General features: G+C 47.5%; 1 protein-coding gene and 1 long non-coding RNA gene across 5 annotated transcripts; one reads left to right on the top strand and one right to left on the bottom strand.

Annotated features, from left to right (window-relative positions):
* Positions 1-15,621: 15,621 nt before the first annotated feature.
* On the bottom strand, positions 15,622-16,515 carry LOC144313907 (malignant T-cell-amplified sequence 1-like). Its single transcript, XM_077897332.1, has one exon. It carries the CDS (start codon positions 16,389-16,391, stop codon positions 15,846-15,848), a length of 546 nt encoding a protein of 181 aa, XP_077753458.1. The 5' UTR covers positions 16,392-16,515; the 3' UTR covers positions 15,622-15,845.
* Positions 16,516-16,565: 50 nt separating this feature from the next.
* LOC144313909 (uncharacterized) lies at positions 16,566-20,982 on the top strand. 4 transcript variants are annotated; one of them, XR_013379558.1, is made up of 6 exons: positions 16,566-16,787; positions 17,108-17,224; positions 17,552-17,900; positions 17,984-18,069; positions 18,389-18,625; positions 19,059-20,982. It is a non-coding gene; the product is annotated as an uncharacterized LOC144313909 (long non-coding RNA). The 4 variants fall into 4 exon arrangements; XR_013379555.1 differs by having other exon boundaries at positions 16,573-16,787; positions 17,086-17,239; positions 17,800-17,900; XR_013379557.1 differs by having other exon boundaries at positions 16,573-16,812; positions 17,108-17,239; positions 17,800-17,900.
* The last annotated feature ends 1,755 nt before the right edge of the window (positions 20,983-22,737 follow it).

The following is a 22,737-nucleotide window of genomic DNA, read 5'->3' as shown; positions in this document are numbered from 1 at the left end:
GGATGAAATTAGGAAAGGAAATGTAATAAACAGATTTAGATGATTAGTTGGAAGAAATAACAGAAAGCCTTATTTTGTTCATTTTCAAAATTCATCTGAAGTCATTGGCTTAATTGATGCATTCATTTATTCTTACATTAATTCATCTAATAACTATTAGTTAATTCCTATTATGAAATGGAAATTAAAACATGTAGGCAAGTCTTTTTTGGTTGCAACGAACAAAACCCCATTGTTCTAGTAGAAGCAAAAAATTCTGGGGTGATTTTAAAGGTTTGAGGATCTAAAGGAAGGCAGAGGCTGGGATGGGGGGCTGGTTCTCACAAGGGGCTGAGCCTGCACACCTGTCCTGACCCAAGGTGACAAGATTTTCTCTGTCTCTTCTCTGCTTCATTGTGTTCCCTCCTAGTAAACCAACTTGCTCTGATTTTGGTGTGCATGAGGAAGGTGGGGAGTGGGGCTTAGAACCCTTTAGTCTCCATCACCATCAACAGCACCATCCTTTATGAGCTTGACATAAAATCACAGTTGGGCAGCCCGAGTGGCTCAGCAGTTTGGTGCCGCCTTCAGCCCAGGGCGTAATCCTGGAGACCCAGGATCGAGTCCCACTTCGGGCTCCATGCATGGGGCCTGCTTCTCCCTCTGCCTGGGTCTCTGCCTCTCTCTCTCTCTCTCTCTCTCTCAAGAATAAGTAAATAATTGAAAAGGCAAAAAAAAAAAGAATAAGTAAATAAAATCTTAAAAAAAATAAAAATAAACAAAACCCACAGTTAATGTTACATAGCTCAAAAGATGACTTTTAAAAGTTAGTAGACTGCCCTACATTATAAAGTAGAAGAAAATAGAAGGCAATTTAGGGTAAAATGATATGAATCTTTAAATATCTTGCATAACTTTACTGAAAACACAAGTAGGTACTCAGCGGCTTACACAGTATGCATGAAATCACTGTGAGCGTGGTAGTTACAGATAGAATTCAACGCAGGTGAGTTACCTCGAATCCTCCACTTCAATGCCCACAAGGAGCAACATTCCCTGTGATGTGTTTTTTTTTTTTTTTCTGAAATGTGCAGTTTGGGGTACATTTCTCAAGCAAACGACAATCCCCTCTTGATCTGGGCAGTAATTGAATGTCTATGAAATTTAGTGTGTATTAAGACCATATGAAAATGGGTATGGGATTTATTTAAACTTGGATTGGCTCAAACAGATTTTTCACTTTTATGAGCGTCCAGTAGCACACCAGAAATCTGGGTCTGTAGGATGTAGCTGGTTCCAGGTGAGGTCAGAGACTCTCTGTGTGCTGCAGGGTACCCAGGTCCTCTGGCATAGTCTACTAAACGACAGTGACACCATGATCACTGTGACAATCCGAAACTTCTCCATGAATTCCAGGCTACAGCTCCCATTTTAGGGCTTACAAATATATTTCTTGAAAGAGCCCAAACAGGGGCGCCTGGTGGCTCAGTCGGTGAAGCATCTGCCTCCGGCTCAGGTCATGATTTCAGGGTCCTGGGATAGAGCCCTGAGTTGGGCTCCCTGCCCAGGGGGGAGGCTGCTTCTCCCTCTCCCTCTGTTCCTCCCCCCGCTAGTGATTCTCTCTCACTCTCTCTCTGGAATAAATGAATATAATCTTCAAAACAAGTAAATGGAAAGTCTCGATCTGTGTGGTGTGTTGTGTCGTGGGGAGGGGTCCTTTCCTGCCCAACTCTCTAGGCCGGAAGTATCTGACATGCAGTACTTAATAAAACTTTTATTTTCTAATGTTTAAAGTAACTAATTCTTATTTAAACATATGCCTGTAGGTGTAAAATGAAAGATTACAGGTTTTAAAAGCTATAAGAAGGGCTGAGGGCTTCCCCATTATTGGAGTGTTGCCTCGTGTATTAAAATTGAGAAACGTACCTTATAGAAGTATTTTATTCTGAATTATTTAATGCATTATTAAATTCAAGTCTTGAAATATTCTAAGGGAATAGATTATACTACATACCCGTTCTACCATCATTTCATGTTTTAGCTTCTGTGCACATTTTATGTCATATATTTTTTCATTTTTAGGTATTTAAACATATGAACATAGGTACGATTGTCGCTGAGCTAGACTTTTATGGGGGAAACCCCTGCACATCATGCTGTATTCCTCTCTCATGTTGCTTTTCCTGGCCAGATTTCTGCACCACGTTTATTTTACCTGAACTAGTGTGTGCATGCACGAGTGTGCATGTTTTAAATCATTCATGTTCCTAAGTGCTAAGAGAATCAGGCTTCTGTAGTTCACATCACCATTAAAAAAAAAAAAAAAAAAGAACAAGCCAGCAAGCCAGCAAATTGGTCCCCAGATACATGGACGGTGCTCTTTCCTGTGTTTAGAGTGGAATGTTGTTAAAAAGGCACAGCTCAGGGCAGCCTGGGTGGCTCAGTGGTTGAGCACCTGCCTTCGGCCCAGGGCGTAATCCTGGAGATCCGGGATCGAGTCCCATGTCAGGCTCCCCGCAGGGAGCCTGCTTCTCCCTCTGTCTGTGTCTCTGCCTCTCTCTGTGTGTCTCTCATGAATAAATAAATAAAATCTTAAAAAAAAAAAAAAAAAAAAGACACAGCTCAGATAGGAAGGCAACACCAAACAAGGCCTCCGGTCAGGGAGGGGAGGAAGAAGGGCCTCCAAACGGTGGTTCTTGCTGGGTGAGGCGACGTCAGATAACAGCCTACTGCTGCCCCCGAATCCATCATTATTTGGAGATTCCGTAGGAGGAAGTCCATGTAGAGCCATCCTGCGCCATTCTGATATTTGCCGCTGAAGTGTGTGCAGTCCCGGGCACCCTCGCGCACACGTACACACACACAGATACATGCACTCATGAGTGCCAACACGCTCGCACACGCACATGTGCACACCCAGATGTGCACACACTCACACATACATGCACTCATGCACACTTGCATGCAGTCACATGCACACACATACATACTCGTGCATGCACACTCAGACATGAGCTTGTGTGCATATACCCACGCACACACGTATGCACACACACATGTGCTTGCACTCATGCACGCACTCACATGCACACACACGTGCACATGCACGGCCATGTGTGGATAACTCCTAGGTATGACTTGGTCAGCCCCTTCCCTCTCCCTCCAAGGCCAGGGCCCCAGCCCTCCGTCACTCCCTCCCTCCGCTCTCTCCTTGGAGCACTGGGAGCTTGCTCTCCCTGCTGGGCGCTCTCAAGGTAAACACTGCATTGGTAGGATCAGAAGACGGGGTGATCTCTGCCTTCAGTGAACTCAGGGATTGAGACCTCAAAGTCCTCTCCCGTGTGGTTTTAATCCACCTTTTCCATTCTGACATTCCACTTCTGGTCCCATTTTTATGGCACCCGAGCTTTGTGGGTCTCCCCCATAAATCCTGCTCAACTGGTCAGAGACCAGTTACCTCTTCCTCCTCTTCACGCATAAAGTGGTTTTTCCCTCATGCACCCTCTGCACAGCATCAGCTCCTCTGGAGTCATCTTGTCTTATCATTCATACCCTTTGGTTTTGTAAAAACCATCATCACCATCATCGTCACCATCATCATCATCACCATCATCATCATCCTCCTCATCATCATCATCTTTAGGGAGTGCAAGAGTTTGTTCCTGCGACTCTGCGGTCCTGACAGTAACCAGCATTGTGGCATCACATCTAGATGACAATCAAAGCAGCCTTTATTTGATTCCTTGAGGCCAAGCTGATAAAATGAGGTATACACACATTAAGTTCTGTTACGCTTTCAGGAGATTTGATTTTTGGTGAGCGAGATAATAAAAGGGAACCTAATAGAGGAAATGTAGAACTTTCATTAAGTTTTGAAGAAGGGCAGCCCTGGTGGCACAGCAGTTTAGTGCCGCCTGCAGCCCAGGGTGTGATCCTGAAGACCCTGGATTGAGTCCCACTTCGGGCTCCCTGCATGGAGCCTGCTTCTCCCTCTGCCTGTGTTTCTGTCCCTCTCTCTCTCTCTCTGTGTCTCTCATGAATAAATAAATAAAATCTTAAAATAAATTTATATATATATATATGTATATATATATATAAAGTTTTGAAGAAAAGTAACACTGTAATTAGGCCAGGAGGGAATAGCCGACTCAGGATAAGAGAAGATCCTGCATCAAACTGACTCCAAATTCCCACACAAAGTCTGAGAGAGCGGAGAAGAGCTGGCCGGGCTGGCGTGCTGGAGCTTTTCCAGGTGAGCACATTCAGAACTAAAAATCTCTAGGACTTTTTTGTCAGTAAGCAATAAGAAACTACTGGAAGTGCTCGCATGCCTGTGGGGTGGGTTAACAAGCAAGAGGACAGCACGAATCAGTAAGGGCCATCCTGGGGTGCCCTCCCTGGACTAGCTCCTCGATTCTAGAGATGACCCTTCCCCACCGCCCTCAGGTTCTGTGCCCTTGGCTGATTACTGTGGCCTCTCTGTGCCTCAAATTTGTCGTCTCCAAAAAGGTGATGACCCGACCCCAGAGGGGTTTTCTCATAAGTTCTGGATGTTTTTTTAAGGGTGAATGGGGAGAGAGGGAAGCTGCAGAGGGAAGAAGGTGTGGGGTTTGGAGAAGCGGCGCCCGGGAAGGAAGGCCAGAGGACTGGGGGTAGCATCTCTGGAGACCCCATCACCACCTAATCCGATGGTTCCAGAAGGAGCCATGGCTGAGGGTGTCCAAGCCCGGGGCCAACTTTGTTCATCCTCCCACGATTCAGTAGTCTCTTTCTCTTCACGAAGGGAGATTATCTCCAACATCCTGCAACTTGAACAAGTTGTAGACACGTGTTCTCTTTACAAAGCTTACAAAGCTTACAAAGGCGTTAGCGCCTTTCCAACAGCATCCCCTGGACAGTCGTAGAGTCGTGCCGCTTCGGCCCGGCTGTGATACCGCAGCTCCAGGTTCTGGCTCCTTTGAGGAGCGGACAAGGAGCATCAGGACACACAGACTAGAGGACGGGAGAGACCTCAGGGATTCATGCACACACGTGCACGCATCAGAAGACACATGCGCCTCCAGTGGGCTTGGCGTGTGGGCCTCACCTCCTTCCATGAGGGGCAGGAGAAACACAATGAAGCCCGGCGACCAGCAGAAGGAGGAAGCTCGCTCCAGAGTTCATTGATAGAGTCCATTGGCCACGTCCATTTTTCATCTCACTATTCCTTTTGTCCAGCTCTACAGAGGTACAACTGACACATCAATTTATAGTGTATCAAAGGTGCACACTGTGATGATTTGATAGGATTCAAAACCATCACCACAATCAAGCCAACACACCCATCGCCCCACATGATGACCTTTTTTTTTTTTTTTTTTTTGTGCAACTGCTTAAAAGCTGCTCTTGCAGCAAATTTCAAGCACGTGGTACTGTCTTACTAATTAGAGCCACCGTGCTGGACATGAGATCCCTAGAATTTCTTCATCTTATAACCAGAAGCAATCCTTCCCTTGGACCCACAACTTCCCATTCCCTCCACCTCCCAGCCCCTGGCAATCACCAATCTCCATTCCTTCCGTTTCAAGGAGTTTGCCTATTTTAGGTTCCACAGGTAGGCGATGCCCCAGAGTGTTTGCCTTTCTCTGACCCCACACGGCATGTTGCCGCAAAACGGACAATCTCCGTGTAGCTTTTTTATTCTACTTCACATTCTTGTAGATTTTTAAGGAGACACAGAGGTAAATACAGACTTAAGAGAATCAGTTGACATTTGACCTCCAAGAAATAGAGACATCATTACTGATGGCTGGTGGGGCCGCGAGGAGCCCGGGAGGAGCCGCACATTTCATCCTTTTGAAAGACACAGTCCCCATCCGGCACACACTCCACGACACACGGGAAGCACACAGCTTGCTTTCAAAAGCCTCTATTTCGCCCTAAGAAAATCACTTAATAGAGCATTCACCACGGTTGTGTGGCTAAGCTGCTGACATTACCGTGACTTGCTTGCCCACATTTCTGAATCACTCCAACTAAAAGGAAAAAGTCTTTGGATAGAAATAACCCCAAAACATGTGATAGAAAATTTGATATTTTGCATAGTCAGAAAGACTTTGCCTGCTTAGAAAAATGTTTTCTCTGTAACACAGATGTGCTTTTCAAAGCCTTGGAATTTCCTCTTTTGAAAATATGTTGAGCCAACTGAATTTTTAAAGAAAATAATTATATCCTGATTTTAGCTCTGCTGAAAGAGCATGCAAGAATTGCAATCACACTCTTTGTAAATGTTTTAAAGTTTGCCTGGAGTTTAAGCACGTGAGGATGAAATGAAGGGACAAGGGCCCCACCGTAAATGTAGACTTTGATTTTTTTTTTTTAAATGAGAAACTGCAGAGGTGAAAGGGGGAAAATGTGCCAACGTGTACATTATCATTAATCCTCAGAATCTGAAAACCTCGACTGTAATATTCAAAATCCTTATTGGCCATTATTTGTCATGTTTACCACAAGGTTCCTAGTAAAATGCAGACTGAGAGCAGGTAAACGTGTGACAGTGGGAGGAATGTTCTTTTCTGTGTTTCTGGCTCGGGAAGGTCACAAATAAACCCACTTACGCATTTCCTTTCCAAAGTGACTATGCCATTTGCATTCCTACCAGCGGCGGGTGAATTCTTTCGGCTCTGCATTTGTGCCAACACCTCCGTGGACAGGTTTTGTCGTTGCTGTTTGTGCGAACACGTACGTGGTGGTGACTCACTGCGGCTTAATTCAACGTCTCTCGGGGTTAAAGGTGCTGAGCATCCTTTCATGTGTCTCTAGCCTATTTAGTTAGAAGCGTCTGTTCAAACTTTTTGTCCGGTTTTTTAACCCTTTGCTTTTTCACCGAGTTCGCTGTATTCTGAATCCTAATTATTTGTTAAGCATACGTTCTGCTAATATTTTCTTTTAGCATACCGCTTGTCTTTTCCTTTTCCTGTCTTTCAGGACTCAGAAATTCTTCATTTCAGTTGGGTCTACTTTGTCACGCTTTTGGTGTTATGTCTACGAAATCTTTGCTGAACTTAAGATCAAAAAGGCTTTCTCCCATGTTGACTTCTAGAAATATAATACATTTTAACAGGTAGGGCCAACCATCCATTTTGAGCTAACCCCAGTTTACATTGCAAGGGATGGTGTGAGGTCCAGTATCTCAGCATGGGGGTGTCTGGGCACCATTTGGGGCAAAGACTGTTTTCCCCCAGCTGGATTATCCTTGCAACTTTGTAAAAAACCATTTGGCGATGTTCAGCGCGTCCGTTTCTGGACTCTGCTCAGTTCCGTTAGTTCACACATCTATCCTTTGGCTAATACCCTACTGACGTGTCTACCATCACTTTATAGGAAGCCCGGGAGGCAGGTGGCGTGAGCCCTCAACTTTGTCCTCTTCAAAACGGTTTTGGCTATTCCGTGACCCAACTGCGGCTGAAATTTTAGAAATAGTTGGTCAATTCTTACGAAAAATCTTGTGTGGTTTTGACCCCAATTATATCAAGTGCATACATTTATTTGGGGAGAATTGACATCACTGATGTGGAAATGTTGGGGTTCAGAATGAATGGCCCAGAAAGAATTCTTAAGACGCCTTCGGTGCACAAAAGGGGTGTTACTAAAGGATGGGGCCAGGACCCGCGGGCAGAGAGAGCTGCACTGGGGTCAGGACAGGTGACTGTTGATACATTGTCAAGCTGGGAGGGGGACAGGGAGAGCATAAGTCTCTAAGGAATTTGGAAGCGAGGTTTCCAGGACCTTGAGGGGGTAGCTGCTATTAGGAAAATGTTTACTAGACATTTATTACCGTCTATTAAAATCTGAGTCGTGAGACTCTGCCGATGATACATCGGTGGGCCATATGCTTGGGGGGTGACTGCCAATATATGTATTGGGGGGTAGAGATAAAGGAAGCTTCCAAAGGAATTTTTACATGTTAAAGTAGACTCCCAAGAACCCGGGGGTTGGGCTAAGATTGCCTTGTGCCCTGAGCATAGTACTAACACGGAAGCAGCTGAGTCCCTAGAGGAAAGTCACCTGCCAGTCACAAGGATGTGTCACTGGGCCGTAGGCAGTAAGAAGTTTTCTTACTTTTCTGCCTTTGCCTTTATTTCTTTTTTTTTAAATAATAAATTTATTTTTTATTGGTGTTCAATTTGCCAACATACAGAATAACACCCAGTGCTCATCCCGTCAAGTGCCCCCCTCAGTGCCCGTCACCCATTCTCCCCCACCCCCCGCCTCTATTTCTTACATCATTTACCACCTTCCTGAGTTTCGTAGTTTGCGAGCAGAGTGTACCTCCGCACTCGCTACGGTCTTTTTAACACGGGCTCCTTTCCTAAGTGTTTTGTGTGGTTTTGTGTGCGTCATGCCCGCACCCTATTCTATTGATAAAGAATTATTTCAAGTTTTCCATGCCACTGAAAATAATCTATTTTCAAATTTCAATTTCCAGTCTTCGTTGCTAGCCTATTGAGATGCAATTGATTTTTAAATTGGTTTGCTGATCTCACATACCTGTCGAAGAAAACTTTTTAGCGATTCTTTTGGTTTTTCTACTTAGACAGTCATGCTGTCTGTGAATAGACAGTTTTATTGGCCAGCTGTGTGTCTTTTATTTCTTTTTCTTCCCTTATTGGGCTATGTAGAATGACTGATTCCCACGTGGTAATAGGGAACACCTCTGTCTTGCTCCGGATTTTAGGAAGAAAGCATTCAGTCTTTCACTAATAAATACAACGTGAGCTGGAGACGTTTTGTAGATCTGTTTTACTAGATTGAGGACATTTTCTTTTAATTGAATGATTATGCATTTATATCAGATTTTATTCTGCATCTAGTAAAATAAGCATATGCTCTTTCTCCTAATGAGCCTATTACTACGGTTCACATTAATTTCTGAATACGGAATCAGTGTAGAGAGCAAACTGGAGCCACTCGTGTCAAGCAGGCGCCCGTGTCAAACAATGACCGAGCAGTGAAAGATACTGCAGCTATGACACCTCGCCGGGACCAGCGTCAGCCGCCACCCCACAATTACCACCCACCAGAGCCAGAGGATGTCCACAGGGACCCGAAATTGATTGAATCCCTTTAAAAAGCAAACTGTCAGACCTTCAGACCTAACCTCTCTATGTCTGCCCACTTCAAACAGGCAGCTGCTGCTCAAGTTTCTGCCCAGTTGATCTAGGAACAGAACCGAGATCCTTCCCCGCTTGAACATAAGGGGTAAGTGTGAGAGTGAACCCGGATGGGACCGAGGTCTCCTCTCAACTGCGCTGAACTTCCTGCACTTCTGTGACCCGGTTTGTCGTGTGGCTTGTCTTCTGTCCTGCTGTGCGTCCTGTGTGAGAAGCCAAGTTTAATCACCCGGGGAAATGCCATGGAGTTTGGGGTCCCCAACCTGCTTTATAGTTGGGATTTCACTTTGCTTTATGATCGAATAAAGCTGACATTGTGGAAAGACGCAACTCGTGTGTGCACCTTCCGGGCGTACCCATGACAACCAGCCTTCTGTTTCCAGGATAAACGCTGTGGTTTGCTATTTTTACATATTTCTGACTCACTTTGCTAATATTTTGGGGGATGTTTGTGCTTATGTTCGTGAAGGATATTGGCCTGCGGTTTTATGTTCTTCTCATGCCGTTGGTTTGGATTTTTGAGTAACACTGGCTTCGTGAAGTGAATTGGGAAGTGTCCTCTAAACTTCTTTATTAAAGAAGAAATTGTAAATTTTTTTTATTTCTTGAGTGTTTAGTGGAATTCACCAGAAAGACTTTCTGGGTCTACGGGATCGAGTCCCGTGTCAGGCTCCCTGCGTGGAGCCTGCTTCTCCCTCTGTCTGTGTCTCTGCCTCTCTCTCTCTTTCTCTGTCTCTCATGAATAATAAATAAATAAAATTTATATATATATATATTTCTGGGTCTGGAGTTTTCTTTGTTTGAAGGACCCTAACCACAAAATTACTTTAATAGGTATAGAACTAAGGGTTTCAGAACGAGTTTCCCCAATATAGGTCACCTTGGCATGAGGATTATTTTGAGCTAAAGGTGATCAAAACCCAGCAGATTCAGGAAAAGCTCTTCACCTTTCTCTCAAATTTCTCTAAATTTACAAGGGAAAGGGGTCTTGCACCAGGAAGAAGCTATTACCAGAGACAACTGGTTTACCTAAGACGCTGACGTGGCTAACCTTTGTTGTCCTCACATCTCCTCTGCCTTCTTGTGAACAGCCTTCCTCTCCACTGCCTCCCGGGGGCCCCCACCCTGTCCATCGCTCAGGATGTTGTATCAGCTTCAACTGTCCAGCTGCCTTTTGAGTCTTCGTATCTTTATTAAATTTGGGTTTCTCCTGTTAACCTGTCCTATGTCGTTGTAACTGTTTGAGCAGCCACAGAAGCTAGAGGGTAGAAGTAGAACTGTTTTCTGTAAACAGTACTCTTCTAGCAAACTGTTTTTTTAAGTAGGCTCCACACCCAGCACGGAGGCCAGTGTGGGGCCCCAACCCATGACCCCGAGATGGAAACCCAAGCTGAGATCAAGAGTCGGATGCTCAAGGGACTGAGGCACCCAGGAGCCCCCAGTTACCTAGTTCTTAGGTGAGCTGGTAGTTTATTACCGTTCTTTCTTTGTGAATCTTGAGACCTTATCAGTTGAATCCAGATGCCGTCCCCACAACCGCCCTCAAAATGCTAACACAAATCAGGGATTCAACACCTGCATCAGGGGCTAATTCATTCACCTCTGTTCCTAAAGCAGCAGAGGCAGGAGAGAGGGAGGGAGGCATGAGGGCCTCAGGGAAGAGTGTAGGAAGCAAGGAACAAGAAGGACGGTTTTTGCATTAACTTTATTTCCAGACGCTTCCCATTCAGCTCAATTAACAAACTTTTTCCTTCCAAAATCTTGCATCCTCTTGTGGACATCAGTTAATTCAGCGCTGGAGACCTTTGACTCTGCCATCAAAACCGTATCACCTTGGAGTTAGAGTCGTGGGCCTGTCCTTGGTAAAGACACCATCCCTGACTTCCTTCATTCGGAAACAATGTGTGACAACCAAGGTACCATTTGGAAGGCTGGTTTCAATCCTCTCTCTCTGCTGCTCAGCCTCTAAACCTCCCTGAACAGATAGGAGAGGAGAGTGCCTCCCCCTTCTCACCTGCCAGCAGGACAAGGGCCTTCATTACAGGACCCTGAGGGGTCTTCTAGGTCCTCTGGCGGACCTGAGAGTCCTCATTTGCTCTCTTCCAGAAGCCACATCTCGGTTAGCACCCCATCCTCATCCCCAAAACTGTCAAGAACTATGCAGGGCCCCCGATTTCCCCCTCCCTACAAACCACCAAGCTGGTCTGTTTCATGAATGCGGGTAAAAGGCACAAGGCTGCGGAGCCAGAGACAGAGGACACAGGTGTCCTGACGACAGCAGCAGCCAGAGCTTCATGGTCAAGTGCATTGACTCCTCATGACCCTCAGGTCCCACAGGGGACGACTGCAAACACAGGGAGCCACGCTGCCAGAAGGGGACCTGAGCTCGCTGCACTCGCTGCTCTGATGGAGGGCAGAAGCAGGGCGGTTCCTTGTCCAGAGGCAGACGCTGCTACCTCATCCCCGGGGTTAATACCTGACAATACGACGTAGCGGCTCTGAGTGGTCAGAGCCTTGCATTCTTGCCAGGTCCTCGGCGCCATGGTGGATGGCCTGCCCGGCATAATTCTTTCTCTGAGTCTTAGTTACAGATTTTCAGGGTGGCTGGCCAGAATTAGGAGCATTAACTGGGCAGCCTGGGTGGCTCAGCGGTTTAGCACCTGCCTTCAGCCCAGGGCATGATCCTGGAGTCCCGGGATCGAGTCCCACGTCAGGCTCCCTGCATGGAGCCTGCTTCTCCCTCTGCCTGTTTCTCTGCCTCTCTCTCTCTCAGACTCGTATGAATAAATAAATAAAATCTTAAAAAAAAAAAAAAAGGAGCATTAACTGTCCAAACAGCAACCCAAGTCAAGTGGGACTGGCCTGGAGTGACTGCTGGGAAAACGCACAGCTCCCTTCTCTGCCACCAGCGGGCGCTCGACACTTGGGCAGGGACGAGCCGCCTGTCCGATGAGTCCCACTCAAAATTCCTTAGGATTTTCCAGACTGTCAAAGTCAGCAATTCTAGGTATTTACTTATTCCTCTAGAGCTGAGGGACACTTCTTTACTCTTCCCAGGAATTAGACAGTTGGTCAGGGGACTCACAGTCCTACTGACGCTCATCCTTTTAGTTCTCTAAGTGGACAGATACTCCCCCACTCACACACGGATGTTGACACGCCCGCCACTCCGTCTCCAGCCTCCTCATTTTAAAACTCACGAGCATTTACTTGTTTCATCATTTGAACCACCACCCACATACTAATGGCTCACGAATCTGTACAAAAGCCCTGGTCCTGCCTGGTCTTCACACACTCACTACCTGCATGTCTGCTGGGTGGTCCCATTTGGGGGTCCTGTAAGAAGTTTATGTTTCATGCGTGTCCCTAGAATGAAGTCCCTTCCCTCTCCTGCCACCCTCCCCCCCAACTATCCCCCCTCCTGGCTCCTGTCCCATTTATGAACCATGTCCCACCAAGTGCAGACTTCCTGTTCCCAGTAAATGTCCGAAGACTTTTTTCCTTCACGAAAATGTTTAGGATCATTCAAATCCCTCAAATCAGTGTCATCTTCTCTTGCCTGAAAGATGTGCAATGCTGCCTATTAGTTATTCCCTCTAGCCCCGGCCCCTCGAATCCATTCTCGCATTCACCTATCCAATCTGTGATACCGTTCATGCTCCACTCCTTCTCAACACTTTTGTAGACGCCCATTCCAGCCCTAAGCATGTAACCCCTTTGGCACGCTAAAAATGGGTCCGTACCATCAGCCTCTAGTTTCATCTCTTCTCATCTTTTCCTGGAAAATCATGACCTACAAAAAAGCCAAACTGCTTCTATTTTTGTGACTCTACTGCATTGCTCACACTTTTTCTTTTCCTGGATTTTTTTGGACTATTTTCATTATGAAAACATCCTTTTTTTTTTTTTTTTTAACATTTCTACTCAGATAGCCTCTAATTAAGAAATCCTCTTTGATTTTCTAGGCAGAGACAACTTTCCATCATTCACTCAGACCATATTATAACAGGTAACTCATACATTTACTATATATAGGTGTATATACATACACAAACATGTGAAATTAAATTCTACGTCTACATGTTTGCCTTCCTAATAAGACTAAGCTCCTGGAAAACAGGGTGCTGTTTTAAATTTGTGCACCCTACTTCCAGCCCAGTGCCTAGCCCCAAGGTAGGTTTGAAACACTGTTTCTTGAACTATTCTGGGTTAAACAGCACAGGAGTGAGTGGGTTCTTGAGGTAAGATATGACTATCACTCGTACTTCAGACAGTGTCCTCACCGTCGAATCAGACATTGGTCTTAGCCAAAAGTAAGTAGAGATGATCCTCTTCTACTTTAATCGTTCATAATTACCTTTTGGTTCACAGATCACCTTAAACATGTGGTGAGTGTAAAGAATGCTTTAAGACATCTATCTCTGAATACACAGACCAAAGTTTCTATGAAATTCCAGGAAGTTCCCATAACCCTTGCCCTCCACCCTTTCTGATGCATATGCAGTTTCCACCTTGAGTTGTTCAGTAGGATTGGTATCAACATAATGGTCAGTATCCCATAATGGAAGATAGCATGAAAATCCATGAATGAGTCCTGAAAGAAGGCTTAATGTAGATTCGGAGGGTCCTCTTTCAATGTTTGGTGGAGTGAGCTGGTGGGGACACGGTGAGAGAAGAACTGTAGGGTGGCTTACCTTCAGTGTCTCCATCAGTGTTCATCAGTCACTGACGCTCCAGAATACTGTCATGAGATGCTTACGGTCCTCCACAGGTGTCCACCAATGGCCAGAGTGGTGTTGATTGCAGAAGACAATTAAACGGGGCAAAACCCCTAACCCTTTGAGGAAAAAATAGTGTTCTAATGAGGAGAGTTTGAGTCGTTCAATGACAACTCTGCGGCAAAGAGACAGAATCCAAAGGTGCAGATTTATGAGGGCAGGTCAGTCCCTCCACCTCTCCTTCTAGAGTATCCCTTCCTGCTTTTCTATTCCACTGATTATATCCCCATCAAGCATTCCCGTTTAGTGAATCTTTCCCAACACGCAGACATACTAAATATCCCACTAACAACAACATCTAGACTCCAAAACAAAATACCTTGACTAGAACTTTGCTCTAGCTTGCCCCCAGTATCTTTTCATTCACAACCAAACTTGTGTGAGGAATAACATGAAGTCTAAATTTCCACATTTTACTTTTGCACTTTCCATTCACCCCTAAATCTACAGCAATTTATCTTGTATTCATATAAGTAACACCAAAACGGATCATGGCAAAGTCACCAAGCCTTCGGTTCACCTATTTTACCCTTTTTTATGTAATTTCTCAATTGGGTAGGTCTACGATGCCATTCCATTACACATTGAGAGAATTGTGGCTTTAAATTTCAGGAAACTCAAGTCCAGAAAAAGTCATTTATAAGGAAAATGTATTAGCTCACATAAATTTGCCATGCCCCTTAATAAAGTGTCCTGGTATATATGGAGTCTCCAGTCGATTAACCATCAGCTCATACAAAAAGGGCACTGTTGCTCTCCATGTTCAATTTTAGCATGCTCAGACTCTATGCCCAGCAAGGTCTTGGGTGCGTACGTGTGCATGTGTGCGGCAAGAACAAAACCACACACGCCAACATCCCCCATCGCAGGGAGACCGCTTCTCCCCATGCATCTTCCTCTGAGGCCCTAGTCATGTTTTCCAGACATCCTCAAGCAGCCCTATCTTAACACAGCTCACAAAGCCACCTGAATAAACAACTCAAAATCACGGGCAGGAAGATCCCCATTTTCCTAGGGATTCTGATAGAGGAGGATCCTTCTAGGTCCTATAAACGCCTAAGTCTTACTGGGAAACAGAGCACGGAGGTGAGCCTGGCCTCATCAGAATTTTCCGGGTCCATGTAGAACAAGGATGGGCCAAATTCTGCCTGCAAGAGGGGAGATGTGGCTTGTGGGGCAGACTATCACTCGTGCCTGCGGGACACTTTTTACTAGATTTTCTGCTTGCCCTTCCAACGCCGTGTTGGCAGAGCCGCTCAGTAGGATTGGTAGCAACATAATGGTATTAGTGCCCGCTCACTTCCCTTCTCCCTCACCCCTGCCGCGTGTCTCCCAACTGCACGCTCTGCACTTTGACATGGGTCTTCCCACCGCAGATACACCACCTGCGTGTGCAGCCACACGCACGTCGCAGAGGCGGCGGCGCCCGTCCACAGAGCTCCCCTCCTCCAACACCCGTGCACGGGAGGGGGGCACCTGAGGGCTCAGTGGTTTAGCACCACCTGCAGCCCAGGGCGTGACCCCGGGGTCCCGGGATCGAGTCCCACGTCGGGCCCCCTGCAGGGAGCCTGCTCCTCCCTCTGCCTGTGTCTCTGCCTCTCTCTCTCTCTCTGTGTCTCTATTGAACAAATAAATAAAATCTTTTAAAAAAGAAAAAACTAAAAAGGACACCCACTGACGCACACGCGTGCAATGACACGGATACAGACAGCTGCACTCCTTCCAAATCTTTTACTTCGTGTTGGTTTTTTGTTGTTGTTGTTGTTGTTGTTTTTGTTTTGCTTTGTTCAGCATCTGCCGGGCTGCTGCCCCCTGGGGCGCGGGGCGTGCGGGCCTCCTCGCGGTGGCACGAGACACACACACACACACACACACCCACGTGCGCACACACACGGGTCCAGCTCTCCGGGCGCTCCCCGGGCGCCGCTGCCCGCGCTCACTTGTACGTCTTCATGTGCCACAGCCCGTCGTTGAGGTAGTGGATGTTCTCGATGCCGATGCCCTTGTTGACCTTCTCGATGTCCTCCGCCGACATGCGCATGACCCCGACGCACAGCGCGTGCTGCTTGCCCTCCGCCATGATGGCCACGACCGTGTCGACGGCGGCGGGGTAGAGCTGCGCGCCGGGCGAGGTCAGGCCGGGGCACATGATGTTGGCCCCGCTGAGCACGAACTTGATGGCGCCCTTGTCCACCTGCTGGTGCGGCAGGATGAACGGGTACTTGTGCAGCAGCCGCAGCGTCGGGTAGAAGGGCCCCTCCCTCTGCCTGAAGAACAGGAGCTCGCCGTTCACCGTGAGGATCTCTATGTGCTCGTGGCAGCGCACGATCTTCACCGGGTCCTTCTTGGGCAGGATCTGGTTGAGCCACGGCTCGATGCCCGGGAACTGCTCTATCAGCTGGTTCTTAATGCCCTTGATGACGGACGTCTTCAGCTGGATGCAGTTGGACACGTTTTCCTTCTCGTCGAATTTCTTGAACATGATCCAAGGCGGACGGGGGGGGCGCCCACGGCGGAGAGCCCGAGCTGGGAGGACCGGGAGGCGCTCACCGGGAGGACGGCCGGCGGGGACGGTCGCGGCGGCTGTCGCTAACCGGAAGGCAGCGCGCGCTTTACGGCTCCGCGTGACGTCTACTTCCGCCGCTCGGGGAGCGGCGCGGCGCGGCGCTGCCGCCGGTTTCGCGGCCGCAGATTCGTCGCTCGCCACCCCCGCTGCGGGAGGGCGGGTGAAAGGGACGGGATTGGAGGCAGAGGAGCGGGAGGAAGCGCGTCTGTGGCGAGAGGAGAGGCGCGGAAGGGGGCTGGTATTTTTACTGTTTGTTAGCGGCAAGCCGAATCGTCGTCCCTGCGGATAGGCACGCCGGGATCCAGGGCGCAGGTGCGGGGCGCAGGTGCAGGAGCAGGTGCGGCTGCGGAGCCGCGCAGGCGCCGCGCGGAGCTCGGTCGCGGTGGTTTCCCGGGGCCGCCCGCCGTCACACTCTGCGTCTCCCCCCGCGCTCCGTGGCACCCGGGCGGGGGCTGTGTCACCGCACACATCTGCCTGCGGGGCTCTCCCCGCCTGAGCCCGGGGCGGCGGGGGCGGGGGGCGGGGCTTCCCTGCACAGCAGCAGGTGCGGTAGGGACGAATTCTGGCCTCTTCTCCTTTTCTTTTCTTTCTTTTTTTTTTTTTTTTTAAGATTGTATTAACTTATTCATTAGAGACACAGAGAGAGGCAGAGACACAGGCAGAGGGAGAAGCAGCTCCATGCAGGGAGCCCGACGCGGGACTCGATCCCAGGACCCCGGGGTCGCCCTGGGCTGAAGGCAGACGCTCAGGTGCTGAGCCCCCAGGTGCCCCCCATGCACAGGTGTCCATGCACGGGTGTTGGAGGAGGGGAGCTCTGCACGGGCGCCGCCTCCTCTGCCGATGTGCGTGTGGCTGCACACACAGGTGGTGTATCTGCCGTGGGAAGACCCATCTCAAAGTGCAGAGCGTGCAGTTGGGAGACACGCGGCAGGGGTGAGGGAGAAGGGGAGTGAGCGGGCAGGGGCCTGAGCGGCTCTGCTAACAGGACGTTGGAAGGGCAGGCTTGCGGGGAGCCCGTCGCGGGACTCGATCCCGCGACCCCGGGGTCACTCCCTGGGCTGAAGGCAGACGCTCAGCTGCTGAGCCCCCAGATGTCACCCAGGGGACCCTCGGCTGCCCTCTTCAAGACATCCCAACTGAGCGTGCGGCCCAGGGTGCGGCTTCTCCCGAGGACCACCCGGAGTGTTCCTGAGAAGGATGTGCGTGCAGCTGTGCTCGGTGCAGAGCTCGGCTCGGCGGAAGGGCGTTCTGTTCTCGCTGCTTGATCTACGAAGCGGCGCATTGAAATCTCCAGCTGCGATGGAGGCTCCGTTTCCCTTTGCAGTTCTGTCAACCTGGGATTCACACATCGTGCGACTCGACCGTTAGGTGCACACCCACTTAAGATTAGTGTGGAAGTCGCCCAGCTCATTGGATTCGACCCAGGTAGACTTCACGTGTCATCCCCAGAGAAGTGTGAAGCCCCCGGGGGCGGGAGTTGTGTTTTACCTCTGTGTTCCTACCCCTAGCACTTCTCTCCAATGAACACCTGCCTAATTTGGGAAGTCTGCCCTGCGGCAGGAATTGCAACACTGGCCGGATATACAGTGAAAAGGTGACATATATTTCCCCATCCTTGGGAGCTTACAGCACATCAGGGTGACACCTATATATACAGAGAGAGATGTGTCTTTATGTATTATCGATCCCTATTCTCAGAACAAAAATCTATATCAGTCTGGGTGCTCCAGAGAATATGAATATAACATATAACACACACATATATATACACACACACATATATATGTTCTATTATAAAATTGCATATATATATATATATATATAAACTTGTAGAATTAAGTTATACATATAGATGGAAGTAATATATAAAATACATAAATAATACATAAACAGAGCATATGTATCTATTGTAGGGAATTGGCTCTCACAATTATGGGGGGCTGAGAAGTCCCAACATCAGCAGTCAACAACAACCTGGAGATCTAGGAGAGCTAATGCTGTAATTCAGTCTGAGTCCGAGTCTCAGGCCGGAGAAGACCAAGGACCTAGCTAAGAGGCAATCCGGCAGGAGGAATCCCTTTTTACTCCGGGAAGAGTCCGCCTTTTTGTTGCTTCCAGACCTTGGATGAAGCCTGTCCATGTTAGGGAAGGTAATCTGCTTTACCAATTAAAATGTTAATCTTACCGAGAAATACCCTTACAGAAACACTCAGAACGACGTTTGGCCAAATGCACGGTCCCCCTGTAGACCCGTCAGGTTGACACGTAAAATTAACCGTCACAAGGGTAGGCCATCTTAAATGAGGTGGTAAAGCAGCATATTGATGTGTCCTGACCCTAGAACCCAGGATGAATCCTGCTGCATCATTTCCTAGAGTGAAAAACTGAAAGTTACTGAACTTGTGTGTGTCTCCGTGTACCCATTACAAAAGTGTGGTTGACAAGAATGCCCATCTCCTGGGGATAGGGGTGAGCTATTGCTTGAATTAGAACTTACAATAATTGGGTTTTAAGTATTTGACATAGCTATAATTACTAATATAAGAACAGTTACACAATTGTTTTAATACTCTCTTCACACAGGACAACTGGCCAGACTTGAGCTTTCCTGTTTATGGCCGAGTCTCTGCTATGCCTCCTTGAGATTTCACTACAACTACTTTGATCCCATGAAGAGTCACACATTTCCAGTTAATAGACCAGCAGCTGATCTTGTGTATTATATATAAGTTTGTGTGCTTAACCCAATAGGACAATTATTTTTCTTTGGGTCTTATGGTTTGTCCTGTTATTCTTATTTGTGAAGTCAGTGCTATATGAGCAACAAAAACCAGATGTAGAAATTCCAGGGAGGAAAAGTCATTGCTGGAGAACTAGTAACTTAATCAGAACTGATTTGACCTGAAATTGTCTAGCAGAGGAATGCCCAAAGGATTTTTTTTTTTTTTGAAATGAAGTTATTTTACAGAAGGGAACTCTGAAAAGCTTACTCTGAAGTCCTACAGCAATGAAAAACTTTTTTGAAGTTAATAACCATTTTTATCAGAAATCATACTCAATCTGTACACTGTTAACTCTTCCCTGGGACGCACTTGACCTTGGCCAACTAGCCACTATTTGGCATCTACCATTAAAAGGATTCTAAGTACTAGTTTCCTCCTTAAATTCCTAAAAAATTAAAGAAGTTAAAGTTAAAAAAAAAAAAACCTCTATTTTAAGACTTTGTAAAATCTACCCTTCTGTAAAAATCACGGAACCTGGTTCTTAAATGTTATAGAGGAGTCTAGGTCTTTGAGGGTGACCCACACCAGCGAATGAAAAAATACGATACTCACATGTTGCTTTGAACAAAGGAGCATGCTAAACCATTGAAACACATTACCAAGTTATTCTCATTAAATAATTCACAATCAATTCAAAATTAATCAACTATATGGATTTTGAAAAGAAGGAGGAAAGTTCTGGCACAGACTCTGAAGCCAGATTGATTTTCAGGCCCAGGCTGCACTCCTTCCGTCAGGTTCCCTCGGTACCACTTTACTGCCTTGAAATATGAAAAATACAGCGTACACCTCACAAGGTAGTTCCGAGGAATTAAAAAAAAAAAAAACTATACAAAGGACTCATAGACAAAGAATAAGTACATTTACAAGTGTTTCTTTCTTTGCAAAACACCCTTTGTGTCCTAGGGTAATCTAAGGCCTAAGATTATGGTATATATGTAAAAAAAAAAAAATGCAGAAAATATTTGTAGCTTTGGATAAAGCTGCTAAGTCAAACAGGAGATGCCAGAGCTCGGTTCCGTAGCAGGAATCTCAAGGGAGTGTGTGATTGAGACACAGTGATAACGTGGCAAAATTAAAGTGAGGAACCTGAGTGAGAAAATGTCTCCAGTTCTCCAAACCTGCACGCTTGGGAGTGCAGTTCACACACCTGGGTTGTCCTGATAGCTGGAAGCCGCTCACCTGCCTGCAGCTGTGTCTGCATTTTGCAGAAGGGCCACCGGAGGGCGGGAGAGCCAAGCTGAGTCCGCCAGCTGGGCCGGAGGCTGGTGCCCATTAGGAGAGTTCTCCACTAACCCGTAACTGGCTTTTACCACACAATTATTCTTCCTAAATTAACAAAACCATCTCTACAAAGTCCCAAAACATTTCCCAAGTTCAGGTGAAGCACACTCTGAACAGTCATCTTGATTTCTAATTTGTGAATTTATCTACAAATAATCAACGATAAAGCAATTCTTTCTAAAATGATGTCTGTTAAAAAAGAAAACATGCTAGCCCTACATTATTGGCCTTTTCAAAGAAATACAAACTTTCAGGGCGCCTGGGGGCGGGGGACTCAGTTGGTTAAGGGTCTGCCTTCGGCTCAGGTCATGATCTCAGGGTCCTGGGATTCAGCCCTGCCTTGGGGAGTCCCTGCTCAGTGGGGAGTCTGCTTCTCCCTCTCTCATATTCTCTCTCTCTTTTTCTCAAATAAATAAATTAGATCTTAAAAAGAAATACAAGCTTTTTGTTATAAAATAATCCACAGAGATGGCAAGTAGCATAGGGAACATAATCATACTGTAATAATGTTTGGTGACAAGTGGGGACCATTCTTCCCATTAGCACTGAGGACTGTACAGAATTATTGAGTCGTGTTGTACACCTGAAGCTGATGTCACACTATGCTTATTATACTTCAACTTATAAAATACCTTTCTCCATGCTGCACCACCAATTTATTATCTGTTTTTAAAAATTAAAGTTAGGAAGGGCCGCCTTGATGGCTCAGTGGATGAAGTGTCTGCCTTCAGCTCAGGTCATGATCTCGGGGTCCTGGGATGGAGCTCCCTGCTACGGGGGGTGGGGGGTCTGCTGCTCTGCGCCTCGCCCTGCTCGTGCTCTCTCTCCACACCATCTCTCACAAATAAATAAAATCTGGAAAACAAAGTTAAATATACTGTAAAAATAATCACAAGATCTGGAATGGGTTTTTTTTTTTCATTTTTTAAAAAAGATTTTATTTATTCATGAGAGACACAGAGAGAGAGAGAGAGAGGCAGAGACACAGGCAAAGGGGGAAGCAGGCTCCCTGCAGGGAGCCCCAGTGGGATTCGATCCCAGGACTCCAGGATCACGCCCTGGGCCAAAGGCAGGTGCCAAACCGCTGAGCCCCCCAGGGATCCCTGGAATGTTTTAAATTCCATCTTCCCTCTCATTGCTCCATTCCGCAGGCGACACTGCCGAGTCCCTCACAGGCTTCAGCAGATGTGCTCTCCGCCGCAGGCATGCAGGTGGATAGATGGGTGCTCACATGGGGCTGCGCATAGGCGGGGGGCCCCCGGAATCTCAGGGGCTCTCGTTTCCAAAGCAAAGCCCACAGGAGGTTTGAGTCTCAGCTCAAGTGTCCAGAACCCTTCCTGCGTAGATGGACTCTAACCACCGGATGTGCCCAGGCCAGTCCCTGCCTGTCCCAGCCTGAGGTTCCAATGGTCTCAGGAGGACTGGCCACAGAACTGCGTGACTCCCTCCCCCTCGGCGGTGTGGATGTGACCTGGGCTCCCAGCTCCTGGGTGGGTTTGGTGGGGCCACTGGGGTGCGCAGGGCCTCCTACCCACCTGCAAACCAGAGCGGACGGACCCCTGGGGCGGCCGAGGTCCGTGCCCGCGGGCAGCAGGTGCATGAGACCCACCTGGCCTTGCATGGTCAATCAGGGGCACGGTCACAGGGTCCTGGGTTGGAGCTCAGCGGGGAGTCTGCTTCTCTCTCCCTCACCCCCTGCTTGTGGTCTCTTTCTCACTCTCTCACTCTCAAATAAATACATTCTTTACAGATAATAATAATGATAAATAAACAAATAGAAGGCTCACGGTCCAAAACAAAGAACTCTTACAGGTCAACAACAAAACAATCCAATTCAAAACGAGTGAAAGACTTGAATACCGATTTTGCCACAGAAAATATAAGATATAAGGTTGTGAAAACAGGACCAGCCACATTAGAGGTTAGGGAAATGGAAACTTTTTTTTTTTAAGATTGTATTTATTTATTCATGAGAGACACAGAGAAGGGGAGAGAGAGAGAGAGAGAGAGAGAGAGGCAGAGACACAGGCAGAGGGAGAAGCAGGCTCCATGCAGGGAGCCAGACGTGGGACTGGATCCCGGGACTCCGCCCCCTTCCACCTGCGGCGCCAGCCGGGAGGCTGGTCCTCGGCCCCGGGGCGGGGTGGGGCGGGGTGGGGTGCAGCAGGCAGTGCTGTGCCCCATTCTGCACCCCG

This window comes from Canis aureus, chromosome 5 (genome assembly GCF_053574225.1).
Source record: "Canis aureus isolate CA01 chromosome 5, VMU_Caureus_v.1.0, whole genome shotgun sequence".
NCBI classification, from domain to species: Eukaryota; Metazoa; Chordata; class Mammalia; order Carnivora; family Canidae; genus Canis; species Canis aureus.
The sequence above is the reverse complement of the archived record's forward strand: the minus strand, read 5'-3'. Positions and strand labels throughout refer to the sequence as shown.